This window comes from Sinocyclocheilus rhinocerous, unplaced genomic scaffold (assembly GCF_001515625.1).
Source record: "Sinocyclocheilus rhinocerous isolate Xijiao unplaced genomic scaffold, SAMN03320098_v1.1 scaffold509, whole genome shotgun sequence".
NCBI lineage: Eukaryota > Metazoa > Chordata > Actinopteri > Cypriniformes > Cyprinidae > Sinocyclocheilus > Sinocyclocheilus rhinocerous.
The window spans coordinates 108,246-123,058 of NW_015652428.1; the positions used below are offsets into that span (position 1 = coordinate 108,246).

General features: G+C 39.5%; 1 protein-coding gene across 1 annotated transcript in view; it reads right to left on the reverse strand.

Moving 5' to 3' along the window:
- Positions 1-1,317: 1,317 nt before the first annotated feature.
- LOC107715073 (protein phosphatase 1 regulatory subunit 29-like) overlaps positions 1,318-14,813 on the reverse strand; it is a 112,940-nt gene continuing 99,444 nt past the window's right edge. The window contains exon 4 of the mRNA XM_016521111.1: positions 1,318-6,135. Coding sequence (XP_016376597.1) covers positions 3,027-5,822 — 2,796 coding nt within the window. The 5' untranslated portion in view covers positions 5,823-6,135 and the 3' untranslated portion in view covers positions 1,318-3,026. The remainder of the gene's footprint in view (positions 6,136-14,813) is intronic.

The following is a 14,813-nucleotide window of genomic DNA, read 5'->3' on the forward strand; positions in this document are numbered from 1 at the left end:
AATCAATCCACATCAAAATTATGCAAAAGCATCTGGATTTTGGCCTTGAGTACACATGATCAGGAGGGCATTCTGGTGGACAAAAATGAATCCATTATGTTAATATATAGTGTCCTCTGAAATGTAAAATCACATTAAATAAACGCCAACTACAACAATGACATTTCAATCATAAAACAATGCAGTTACTTTGACAAATAAATAACAGTTACAATCTTACAAATGTTTGGCACCGTCCTTTAAAATAATTCACTCTGTTTTAGTGCCAAGAGGGCACTACTATGTGTCTGTAAACTTATACATTATGTTTAGATTGTAGACTCTGCATATGCCTTTGTGTATATGTGTGTGAGTGTTTGTATGTACGTGTACACTACACATACAGCGATTTTGTTTTCACTGGACATACCCATTGGAAATCTAATACTACTTGTACATATACTGTATGTAACCATTGTTAGTATAGATTGTTATCTTGTTGGTTGTGCGTTTGTCACAGTTTTCACAGTCAGCCATCAGTTACATCTGATCAACATTGTATATCTTTAAGACCATACACACACATAAGTTACCAAAAAAACAACTTAGCAGGGAATCAATAACTGTCATTCCCATATGCCAACAATATACTTAAAACATTCCAAGAGCATAATAATTTATCTCCAATTGTCTTAGCTTGGTATTTCCCAACCACAGTGCAATAACGCAAGCCTTGAGGCTGTTTAGAAAACTCATCTCCTAACTGAATTTAGGAAAATAGTTGGGGGAAAAAAACTTTTGGAGTCTTAAATAGGAATAAATGAGATTTCAAGAAAGCTAATGATGGTGGAATGTATGCATGTGTGGGTTTGTCGTTTTGTTGCAAGCTATGAGTCTGTGTTTGTCAGTGATATTCATATTAATCCATGTATACTTTGTTCATATACTGTTCAATTCTCACACTATTCTATACAGATACACACAACAAAAACAAAACATTAGCTTAAGCATTAATATAGCTTCTTTCTTAACAGGGTAGCCAATGTTCATCTTGTCTTTTCTCATAGACTGTGATTGACTGCAATCTGGAGTTCACTCTGAGTGGTTTTAGTAAAATGGCTCACAAGGCAAACCTTTGAATTTTGAGTTGACAGTGTCAATTCTCAATTACCGAGCATTGATTTTGAACCTTGAAGGATGATGTGACATATTATTGATGCATGCTGAGAATTCATAAGTTTCAACACTGGCCAAATGCGACTGTAAAATGAAGATCAATTTCCATGTACAGGCTGAATTCTAATGATGTTTGCACTTAATGCTGAGAAAACCCAGTGTATGTCAACCATAATTTATTGAGATCTACATTCATTAGTTAACAACAAATGCTAATGTTTCCCGTCAAAAATGCCCTTGCCTGAAATTCCAAAGCCCAGAGGCCTATTTCGTAGAGCTTGAGATGTATTTTTAAGCCAATAAATTGCTCTAAAGAAGAAGAGCTTCAGCTTGCCTTTCATTGTCACGGGCGAACCAGAAAAACTCCAGGGATGCATTCTGGGTGATGACCTGACCGGAAAGGGCGAGATTAATTTCAATCACTTCTCCAATCTGGCAGTGTTAATAATATTAGCACCTCTGTGACCTCTTGACTCCTCTGCTGCAAATTACTAATTAATTTTCCCTATAAAGCCATGCAAGGACAATAACATGGTCTTAAAAAATGAGATGTGAGAAATAATTGAATTTGTTTCATACCATCCCTTGTTTGACCACAACCGATATTAGGTCAAGAGAAGTGGGTTATAACAGGAAACAGAAGGCCAGATCAATAGGGAGAAATAACAGCAGAGCTACTATAGTATTCAATGAAAGTAGACCTGGCCAAGTAATCATTGAAATGCAAATATGGCATCAGATTCTGTGGAATCAATGGCGGAAAACATAAGTATTTTACTCGTGAAGCTTGTTCAAGGTTTCTGTGCCTGTCATAAGCTTAATAGGTCATTGAAAAGTTTTACTCAAACACCAGCAAGACAGTTATTATGAAATATGTTTAACATTTCATGAAATTATAGCTTCCAAATTAAGTTTGCCATTTTATGAAAGTGTGTCATTGAGTTAAGCTTTGGCATATTGCCTCCCAACAGGCTAAACAAAGCAAACTCTTTGTGTAACATGCCTCAATATTTAATACATAATGGTAACCTTGTGTATATCAGCCTATTACTACATTGGGGTCTATATCTAGCTGCCACTTTTAAAATCAAACTGAGACATAAAGCTTCCATTCTTAAACCCCATTTTACTCTTTCCCTTCTTAGAATTAAGCAAAAACTGTCTAAAGTCTCCACAAATTAACAGAAAAATGTATTTGAGGCTGGCTGTGCCACAAACGAATGCCAAAAAGGAATTAACATTGTGTGTTTCATCGAATTGCCACACTGCTTGAATATAAAGCATGTCCAAATGGCTGCCTCTGGTTTGATAACTGTGTCCCACACATGCGGTGTAAAATTTGTGTAGGTGTCTTAAATCAATTAATATGCTTTGCTTGAGCAAACATTAGGGAATGGGTGTGAACAGGGTATCCATGTTTTGACCTGTGGCTTCAGCAAAGCGTAAACTCACTCAAAACTCACAACTTTTCTTTTTTTCCCTCTTACTAATTAACAAGCATCAGTTACCACCATCACTCGAGACTATATTCAGGCATTTGTAAAATAAAACCACTAATTCCTCATTTAAGACTATTATCGTGTCAAACTACAGTGCAAGAGAGGTGGTACACAAGGTAAAATGGAGGGATTCTAAACTGAAACTGGATGCCTTTTTAAGTGCCACATTTCCTGTGCATTTCTGGTTGGTTGCTTATCTATGCCTTAATGAGCTTGGAACACCTGCTTAATTCTGTCTCTTTCAGAACACTTGTCTCTGTGGTGGCCTATGGGGACCAAAGCACCTGCTGATGGAGTCTGCCGAGCTGTCTCAAGAGTCATCAGTTCTTTTCTCCACAACCTCGCCTCCTGCTGTCATGTCTCTCACAAGTATCACAGTTTCTGCTGTGCTGACACCCCCTTCCAGTAGTCCAGAATGTCATGGAGATCCTCATCCTTTGCAAACTGCACTTTCTTTCGAAGAGCATGGCCAGCGGCTATGTAGGCCTCCTCACGGGGGCTTTTCTTGTATGGTCGGAAGCGCTCCCAGATTTTAAGCGTGCTCTCAGAGGAGTACTCAGGGCTAGAGGAATACCCTGAGTAATTGTGGTGGCGGGGAGAAAGCTGTGAATAGGCAGTGTCCTTCTTGGTGCGAGTGAGAGGCTTTAGAAAGGAGACTTTCTGGGCAGGGGAGTCAGTGGCACCCTCATAGTAGAGGGCGGGGAAGGAGTGTCGGTGCTCTGAGCAGTGGTAGTCTGGGTGCACCTCCAAGTGGTGCTGCTGAGCTGTGCTGCCCCCACCTCCGACCACAACACCACACCCACCCGAACCACCACTGCCACCACCGGCTCCCCCTCCACCCCCGTTGCCACCATCTCCTCTGCCATTACTGACTCCCTGAACCCCTATTAAGGGCAACCTCTCCAGTGGCTCCCCGCACCGAACAGGGCTGCCTTTCTCAGGGTACTTGCATGGCTCTGTGCTTCGAGGGTCGGGGACGTCCAGACTGAAGACCCGAGCACTTTTGACAGAGCCACCGGAAGAAACGCTGCAGCGATTTTTAACAGAGTTTATAGGAACAACTGCAGCATCTGCACTGAGTTGCCTCTGCAATGGCCGTGATGCTGTAGCTGGGGGTGGGTCCCTGTAGGGAGGGGAGAGAAACCCACCTCCGCTGATGCCAGGCCGCTCAGAAAGGGGCAAAACAAGAGGAACAGGGGGTAGAGGACGGATTTTAGGGGACGACATGATCTGGCATGTCTCTGTGATGGTAGGGGAAAGTGGAATTAGCCCCCTGGCTAATGAAGGGACACTAGGAGGTGGTGGAGAGGCAGTGTTATCCACTGTAGTTGCAGTGGCCACAGCTGCTGCCACAACAGCTACAGAGTCTAGTTTGAGCGCATCAATGCAGTTATTGATAATCTGATTTACCTTGTCCACCTCCTTGGCAATGGTGGAGATCTCCGATGTTGAATCTCGGCCATCATCATCAGAGTCATCTCCTCCATTAATCCCATGTTCATCCCTTGTGATATCATCCCCTGACCCTGTTACAACTCCATCTCTTACTCGCTCCTCTCCTCCTGCTGACATTCTTACATCCATGTAGTTGCCCTTATTGACGGCCATGACTTCTGAGAATGCTGTAGCCATCTTCTCCACTTGTGGAAGGGAAGAAAGTCGAGAAGAGGTGGTGTTGGCTGAACTATGAAGGACGCCCAAGCTGGAGGATGCTGACTGGGACAACTTTCCGTGGTGGTGTTGATGATGGGACTGGTCATGGCGTTTCTGCAAGGCCGAAGGATCCTTGGCTGCTGCAGCAGCTGCTTCTGGCCCATAACGCATCTCTAAGATAGTTTTCTTAACAGTAATAGACTTTTTATTTTCTTCCTGCATTCGACGCCTACGTAAGCAGTAGTACACCAAGCCCAACACAATGACCATCCCAAACAGGCAGCCTAGAATGGTCATAATGTAATGGGTGGTAGAAGAAGGGGTTGCTCGCAAGTCATCAAGCCCTGGAGCCCGAGTTGCAAAATACAGACAAGTGTGATTGTAACGCTGGGAATTGCGAATTGAGGCAACACAAAAGGTGTAATTTGTGTGGGGCTTTAGGTTGTTTAGTCTGACAGTCTCTTTCTTGTTCTTTAAGTTCATGACGTCTGACACATAAGTGTGGTTATACTGCACTAAAATATACATCTTACTGTAGGGCTTGGGTATTTGAACCAAGAGGGATGCAGATGAGAGAGAGACCATTTGTAACTTAATGGTGGGGCTGTATGTTGGGTCCGTGGTTGATGAAGCTGTGGGCTGGTGATAAGGTCCCATCTGATCATAAATATCCATCCCCATCCCAGAAGAGTCTAAGTCAGGAGGCATGGCTGTTATGCCACCAACAATCACTCCATTTTTACACATGGATGACAGGATAGAACGAGCATTTCTTCCATGATTACCTTTAGGACTCAGGAGAGGGTAGCCAAAAAGTTCTTTTGGGGTCTCACACTGGAGCCTGTCATAGGTGTGAGTGACGTTGTCAAATGCCTCTAGCCAGATAAGGAAGCCATACAACTCACAGCCACAATGGAAAGGATTTCCAGCCAGTTCACACACTATTAGCCGTCCACCCAAAACAGTGAAGGTGGATGAATCCAGCCTGGTTAATTTATTAGAGGAAAGATCAAGACTGCTAAGGCTTGGGCACTCCCAGAAGGCATTGGTTGCAATTACCTCAATAAGGTTATGCTGCAGATACAGGCACTGCATTCGACCCAAACCTCGCAGCATCCCCTCTGTGAGGTTGGTTAGCTTGTTATATCCCAACTGCAAGACCTGTAGATTGGCCTGTCCTGCGAAGGCACCATCCTCAATGTAGGAGATTTCATTCTTGGTAAGGTTGAGGTCAGTAAGGTTGGTGAATCGGCTGAGGGAGCTGAAGAAAATTGCTTTGAGCTTGTTCTCATTCAGCCGTAAGTCATGGACGGTGTTGTTAATATGCTGTGGGATTGTCTCATATGGAGGCTGGTTCTGACTGCAGATTGCCAGCCACACATAGCCTTTATCCCCCTCAATTAGCCAGCAGTCACCCCTCACAAAAGAAGGTGCATGGAGGAGAAGAAAAATAGGGAGAGAGAGGATGAGAAAGCAGGGTGGAAAAGCACAAGATAAGCTGAACCTGCAGGCCATTTTTGAGCAAAAACTGGATTTGTTTTGATCAAGGTGGGAAATGAAAGAGGTTAGGGCTCAAAATAAGAAAAATTATCACAGGAGATGGACGGCCAATAGGATTACAAAGACACAGGTTCTGGGGAAAAAAAGTGTCTTGAGGGCAGTCACAGCTGTTCAGGGACCATAATGCCAAACATAGTCCCCATTTTACGTGGTCCGTGTTATAGGTTTATAGCGTCGCTTGCCACAGCTGTAACTCATGATCTTTGACTTCTTGACTGCTCTCCTTGTGAATCGCTGAGCAATGCTTTCAATCTGTCAGTCTTTGGATCTGTACAAGAGACAAAAGGTGGGGAGAGAAAATTTAGAAATTAATGATTATGCTTTAATTATAAACAAAACCAGGTTTAGAAGACCATTTATGTATTCAAATTTCTAAAGTCATGAAACTTTGTCTTTACTGTGCTAGTTTTAGAAGTCAACAATATTTGATTATGTAAAACCATTTTGGTACAACTAAACAATAAAGGCTCAAAACTGTTCTAAAAGAAAGAATAAATGACAGCATAATTAGGGACCAGAATGTAAAACAGCCATTAGTCTTTGTAAGTCACTGAGGTATTACAGTGCCTCTGAGGATTAATTTAGGATTACCATTATCCAAACAACACAATTCTACATGTCACTCTTTTGCAGAAAAAAAGTTGGTTTCCTTGGTTATAAAATGCATAAAACATCTTGGTAGCACAGCTAAAGTGGCTTAACAAAACAGCAATGTGCGTGTGCGTGTTTATATGTGTATGTGAGTTACTTGGTATATGTAATTATGCATTGGAAAGTTTAGGAAAGTTTAAGCTACAGGTAGTGTCATAGTAGTGTACGGGTAGTTTCTAAATGCCACAATACCAATATTGTCCCAGCAAGTAAATACAGCACAATGTTAACAAAACTTTCCATACTTGCAATGTGGTGGTATATTTTGGGTCTTTATAGCAATTTGACACTATAGATATCAAGGCTCTCAGGTTAATTTTGTAACTTCAAAGAAATCTGTCTAATAAATCACTGAATGCTCAACAGGCCTCCTGCTAATGCTAATTTATCCATTTCTTTGGACTGCCTGTGTACTGAGAGACTGCTCACGAAATGTTTAATTCATTAAATCACACAGAACAACATTTTAATAATCCTTTACATTAGACTACAAATATTGTCATGAAATTTTGCATAATAATACTCAAGCCACACCGCACAGCCACTCAGTCTAGAATTCAAGCATCCAATTTTACAATAGTCACTTCTCATTTCTAAAGCCCTCACAGAAACAGAGAACCCGTTTCCCCTGGTGCCAAAGCTCAAGATTGAAATTGACAATTCAATTCCTCAACTGACGTCAGCCAATTTAAAACTGACCCTCAGAGTGTGTCATAACCATGGGATACTCTCGTAACTGTCAATCTTTCAGTCCCTCAAGACTGACATGTGTGTGCAGGTCTTTTCGTTTTAAAACTCTTTAACATCAGCCTCATTAAATACTCACAAATATAAATTACACCCAAGAAAATGCGATAGGAATGTTTGTATGCAACTGGGTATATTTGTATGGCTATGAATGTATGTGTGTATACATGCTAGTTATGTCAAGGGAAACGTGCAGTGCATGCAAATAACGCAGAAGACTTTTATGCAAATTGAATGTGAAGAGATGTAATTCTAAAGGGAGTATTAATTACCCCGTTGACGAGAAAAAAGCTTTACATAGCACTACTTGAACAGCCGTAATTGTGAAAGTTATCCTACAACGGCTGCATAATGTAACTTCAATATGCCAGATGATTGTTGCATATTAAACCAACAAAATATATTATACCCAGTGGAATATCTCAAACACTTTCAAACTATTAAATGTTAATATCCCACAATGCACTGGGATAAACACGGAATGATGAATGGTGCTTGCTAAGGGTTTTCAAAATTCCAGCCGTAAGTATTAAATGCTGACATGCAATGAAAGATATTGAATATTTCCATTGTTGTTGACCAGAATTTTAAAGATATCATGCTGAAGACCCACTGAAATAATACTGGGGCATGTTGTCACAATGGAATCTGCCAATAAACAGGCTTTTCAGTAAATGTTAGCTAAATGGTAAATTCCATTTTAAATGTACTTTTGATTCAAAACCTTATAATTATAGTTACAACTTCTCCTTGTGACAACTACCCCCAGATTAACCATATACATTCAGTTCCTCTCTTTATTGCTTTCGATGCCAGCAGTTTAACCTCCTTCTCATCCCCAGTCACATCGGCTCATTTTCATCCTTCTGTTCACTGAGCTCTGACCCCGTTAGATAAAGATCTAATTAGTTAGTCTATTCACTAATGTCTAGAGAAAACACTCCACCAGTTATTCTCCTCACTGAGAAAGTCTGTCCAAATAAAAGGTCACCTCAATATTACAGCAGAGTCCTCAAAGCAGCATTTTAACACATACGATAACTATCCTTCCCTGCTGATTTCATTACAAACAACCTCTAGAAACACAACACTGACTGAGGGGCCATTTGGCTTCCAGTGATTTAAATAAAGTAATAGTACACGAGTTAAAAGATCTCCCAAATGTACTATCACAGCAGGTTTGAAAAAGCAACAAATTACAATAAACACCATTCTGAGCTTTTCCTGAGTGAGTGGCCATTACAGTGCTACTGGCTTACTTTGTGCACTAGAAGAGATAATATGTGACCAAAATGGGCAAAAAAAAAAAAACTTTAACAACTTAGTAGCTTTTACAAGCAAATGACTGTTAAGTGCCACAGCGTTAAGATATTTTTTAGAAAAATCAAGCTAACCAATGACTAACTTAGTGTTCTTTGCTGGTATAGGAGAACGTTTTTTAACAGCTTTAAATTAATCAAAGATGCAAATACATTTTGCATTCAAAATCCACTTAGCTCAAAAATCAAACCTCTGTTCAAATGGAAATGACGCATCTGTGCTTATGCAAAGTTTTATTCGCTATGCGCCTACATTTCTATCCTCTTTCTTTCTTCCTGCCTCGTCTTTTAGTGGTGGCATTGTACGCTATGAGTTTATCACTCTTGTCCTTTCAAAAGACAAAAATAGCATGCGCTAGCAACAGCAAAGAAACAATTAAGACCTTCTCTTTCTTCCTTTATTCTGCCAAGCTCCAGGCTTTTGTGGAGACCTGAAACCCTTTCCGTTTTCTCACGTCGAGTTATCACACAGCGTATCTGCGATTTAATTAGGACCAGAGGCTAATGCTAATTACAGCTTGTGAAAGCAGGTGGACCAGACTAGGAGTTACTTTAGAGAGACTTCATAGTCTAAAGATGAACCTCTCAGGGGAAGAGAGAAAGACAATAAGAAAGCGAATGAGATCAGATGTACTCAGACCATTACATGCAGAGAACAGACACACACACACAAAAAAAAATTTTCAGCCAAATGCTATGCTAGCCAAAGGTCAAACAAGAGGTGCTACGCATGTTGAGTGATGGGGAACTTCCTTCAAAATGGCACTTTTCTTGACATGAGGCAGCTGAAGCTAAACAATTTCCACCTTACCTGGCGCTTCTTTTTGGGGAGAAAAGAGACCCAACGCATGTGGTTGTCACATTGTATGTATATGTTGACCTTTAACGCTGAAGTAGCCTAGAGGAGTTATTGCTAACTCACCTATCAAAAAGCAATGACCTGTGCAGGTTGAGATAGTTAAAGCTGTAGCATGTAATTGCTTTATTTTTTATTAAAATACTTATTTCTCCAGCTTAAACTGCAGAGACAACTATAAAGTAACCCATTCATTACCCAAAAAAGTGTAAACTGTGGAGTTTTCAAAATATTGTTTGTTTGAGCAAACTAGCCCAGCTTAGCAACAGTGAATCAACCAATGGTGTGATTTTGGGGGTGGGGCTGTTTGGTTGACCAATGGCAGATGTGTTCGGAAAACATTTGAAAACAATCTTCACTTGTCTCATTTTATTTAGGAGAACAGTAATTACACATTCACCAAGTCATTCATTAATTAATTTAATGTACACAATAACCCTCATTTAGGGGTTTTAATGCATAACTACCAAAACTTTGTTAAAACTTTGTTTGAGCAGACTAGACCAACATGGCAACAGTGACTCAACCAGTGGCGTGAGTTTGGGGTGGGGCTTTGTCTTTGTTTAGACCAATAGCAGATGTTTTTGAAAAAACTGTTTGAAGATCTTGCTTTTTGTCCTTGGGGACACATTTTACTTTTCACTAAAGTCGAACTAATCTCAACTTTGTTGCCTTAAATCGCCATTTGAAATGACTTTGTCTTGTCACTGCAAATTGCTCCCAGCGTGAACGCCTCAAATCAAATAGCTATGATATTAATATCTAGCAGTACTTTTTGTTCAATAATTGATCATTTTAATGTTTAAAATTCACAGTGAGCACTGGTTTTGGTTGGTTTATTTCCAGCTGTGGTATTATTCTGAAAATCACCACTATTTGCCATTTCAAGCTCTTTTAAGTGCTTGATTTTTCTTTTTTCCCCCATCAGCCACTGCAGTGTGCACTTGTTAGAATACCAATTTTATCTCCAAACAGCAGCAACATAGACTGCCTGGAGTGGAAAAACTTTTCCGAGGAAGGGGAAGAACATGAAACAGTCTTAGAGAGTGTGTTGATTTCCCTTTCACGTACCGACAAAGAAAACCCCACCGTTTTCCTGCCGACGTGCTACATACGCAGCACGCATTCAGAGAAAGTAAATTCAGTTGTTTTGTCTGAGGCAGTCGTCTGAGACATCAAACACCCCTCAGGGTTGTGGGATCACGGAATTGCCAGAGCTACGTTCACCCCGAGATCAAAACTGACACGGGCAGCCACAGGGGCATTCAAACAGCCAAGAAACAAATTTGTCCGTGTCAAAATGCCCAGACGCTGCCCTGTCGCTCTGACATCCAATGACCTACATGGGACCAAGTCCCCAGAGGGGGCAGCAGCTTTAACTTCCTGAATTATAATTAGTGGCTTCTCAACCTCCAGGTCTTGACTGAGAAGATTGGGTTTTTCAAAGTGCCCTTAAATTCTGCCTCATATTATAACTTAATACGTCTCGCCTCTTCCTCTATTTCTTGTACAGTATGTCAGCAACATTTATGCCAGTTCGCTTGCCAGAATGTGAGTGCAGGGAGAGGATTTGAAATAATTGCTAAAATTCACTATGGGGTTAGGAAGCATTTTGCACTAACACACAGCTATGTCGCCCTTTCAGCACAGCCTCTTTTATCACCTGGCAATTTCCACAAACTGGGTACAAAAGGAAGTGTCAGAAAATCTCAAAGTAGTTTTTAGAAAAATGGTCAGTGAAATGAGATTCTTAGCCCTCAGTAAATGATTTGCAGTTTTTACAAAATCCACAACTGCCTAAATGCATTGTAAACCTTTAATGTGCAATTTAAATAACACAAAAAAGTATTTAGTAAAAAATATTTTGAAACATTAGAAAATATATATTTATATTAAAAAATGTCAATGTGTGTCACAGGAATGTTGCAATTTAGCCTAAAATAAACAATTTGCCATTTTTGCAGCCTTGTTACCAAAATTACCAAAAAGCAATGCAGTTTAAAGGGTTAGTTCACCCCCCAAAAAAAAAAATTCTGTCATTAATTACTCGCCATCATGTCATTTCAAACCCATAAAACCTTCATTCATCTTCGGAACACAAATTAAGATATTTTTGATGAAATCCAAGAGGTTTCTGACCCTGCATAGACAGCAACACAACTACCACATTCAAGGCCCAGAAAGGTAGTAAGGACATCATTAAAATAGTCCATGTGATATCAGTGGTTCAACCGTAATGTTATGAAGCTACGAGAAGTACCACGATGCATGTGTGGTGCTGTCTTATGGGTTTGGAATGACATGAGGGTGAGCAATTGTAGCGTCTCGACCAATCTGACACACTAATTTTTATTTGATTTAACAAATCAATTATTCATTAGATTAACAAATCGTCACAGTCCCCTCACTCAATAAACTGGATGCCAGGATTTCTGCAGAACACCAGGCCCCCTGGTCACCATGACAACTAATCATGATATCACTGGTTTTATGACCCCCCAGGAATGTGAGTAGAATAACCCACTCATTGTCCCCATAGGAAAGGCAGAGCAGAAATTGACTTTTCTACTAATTAATTCATAGGAAAACCTTTCTTTGAATGAACACACATCATCCTTCAGGTCATTGGGTATATTATTGTCATCGTGTATTTGGTCTTTGAAATTGTATACTGTTATGCAGACTTATAATCGAAACACCCTCCTGTCAGCTTACATATATATATCTCTACCATGTTTAGTATCTATGAATTCGCCTTCTGATGATCGAAACGAGCGTGTATATTATATGTTGGTACATAGGCAATATATTAGTGTCCTGAGAATCTTTAGTAATTTCGATTCAAGTTCCATTTGCAAATTACCATGCCCTCACACATCACTGTGACAACTTCATAATTGGATAGTTCTCCTAAAAGGAATATTTACTCATTTACTTACCTTCATGTTTTTCCAAATCTGTATGACTTGCTTTCTTGTGTGGAACAAAATATGTTGAATTATAATTGTTTTAGGCTGATGATACACGGGCAACTTTATGAGCAATGTTGCCATCAACGGGCAACCAATAATCATGCAGATTTATGCTACAAGCTCTGTGTAGAGTTGTACAGTAAGAAAGTTATTTCCCTTAACCAGGAAATTAACGTTCTTAGAATTGACAAGACAGTTGACCCTGAGAGGTCAAGTAAATATCTACAGCGGATCTAAAATATTCATAATTAATTATAACTAGTTATGATTAATTATTCATATTTCCCATGAGCTGATTCGTTACACAATTCATGACAGAATTTTCATTTTTGGGTAAACTATCCCTTTAAACTTGCATGGTTTGGTTTGTTAAATTTTAAATAAATCCAATAATCACTTTAGAATATTATTTAAAAATATATTATGAAACATATTTAATATTTATAAAGATTAAAGAGGATCACAATAGTTAACAGGGCTGAAAATTCAGCCTAAAATAAGCAATTTGGGACCAGATGCTGGTCAAACACCACTTTTTCTTCAGCATTTCTTCATAAAACGTAAAAAAAAAAAAATAATGCTAAAAAAAATCTCATGTGATTTCTCTATCGATGCTATCTACTATGACCATATGTAGGATCTTTCTTTTCCTTGGTTGACCACCCTCTCAGGTACCCTGAGGCAGACAGAGGTGATAATACAGCATCTCTACTCTCTTTCTCTCTCTTCCCATTCTGCCCTAAGGGAAAAGTCTGGTAATAAAAGCCACTGAAGCTGCATACATCAGAAATGGAGAAGGAAACATGCCCGATCATATGCTGTGGTGATATTTTAAAGGGGTCATATGATGCGATTTCAAGTTTTCCTTTCTCTTTGGAGTGTTACAAGCTGATTGTGCCTGCACACTATAGAGCGAAATTATGCTTTACAGTATCGCCAGATTATTCTGTCCAAGAGCCAGCTATTTAGATAGGAACATGCCATGTGACTAATATGTAAAGTAACTAAAACTCAGTTCACAGACATTTAGGGGTGGGTAAAACTGTACATTAGCACAATACAAAAAGGAACATTCTGGTCCTGAATGCTGACTGGTCAGGATTTCAACACAAAACACCTTGCTTATATAAAGTCAGCACACATTCAAGCGCTGTTCATTTGTCTATATCCTTGCTTCCGGGTAACAGAATGCATCCTTGACATCTTTGAAAACTGATGCATTGTATACAGCTACTCTGAACTTCATGCCCTACAGGCAGAAATCTGATGTAATTAAGCGACAGGTAAAACGGTGAGGTCTCATAAATAGTCATAAGTGCGTACTTCTGCCCTGGCCTGTGGAAACCTCTTCAACCTCTTCTCTCCTACCCCGGAAAGAGCGATACTGCACAAGCACCTGCCGGTGATGATAAAACAGCTCATCACCGGCCTCTTGTCTGGCTTGAGTGAGCGTGAGTCACCATTTTACGACAAAGTACGATGAAACAGAAGCTTCATCCACGCGGCCCTTGGTGAAGCGCTCAATCGCACCTAATTTAACAAAAGCAGTAATATCACAAGCACTCTAAGCGCTAATTGACCGTTTTATCGTACATGATTTGGGACATTGTGAGATGCCAAGAGCATCTGTGTGTGTGTTTGGGGTATTCCACGTAACTTTTTAAAGTAAGCTCGAGTAGAGTAGTGCCAGCGCTTTAACTCAAATGCTTTAACTAGCTACACGCAAATGATATACAATATATGGCCATATGTATATGGATGCAAGTGTTAATCTTGTAAAATAAATTACTGACAAAAATGTTTGTTACCATTTATTATTATCATTATTTCATCAAGGACAAAGAAACAAAAAAACGCATAATGATGATAATTAACCAATTTTAACTGTGAAACTTGACCTGCTGACCAAAAAAGAGGGGAAAAAATTATCCCGCAAGGTATCAACAACACATTAACGAAGAAAATCTACAAAGAATATGATTGTTTCAAATAATCCAAATTATAGTCAAGGGACTATTAGTCAGAAACTGAACTAGTCAGAAACTGAAGCACTTTGCTAATGGGTTAATTAACTCCAAACATATCCTATACATATAAGATTAATCAAATATATAAACTTTAATCAAATATTAAATTTTATGCCACAAATGTGAACTTGAGCAAAGTTACATGCTAATCAGAATATGCGAAGGCCTGTTCACACCAATAACAATAACTGTAGAGAAAATTATCTTGTTTTAACATCCACACCAACGCAAAACGTTGTTTATTAGTAGTGCGAGCTGCAGTTTTCTATTGTCTGCCGCTTAAAATGTGCAAGATTCTGGTTGGCTGTTGATGTTTTTATTGCTCATCAGCTGTGAAAAAAAAGTAATGAAAATGATTTTTAATGACATTGCTT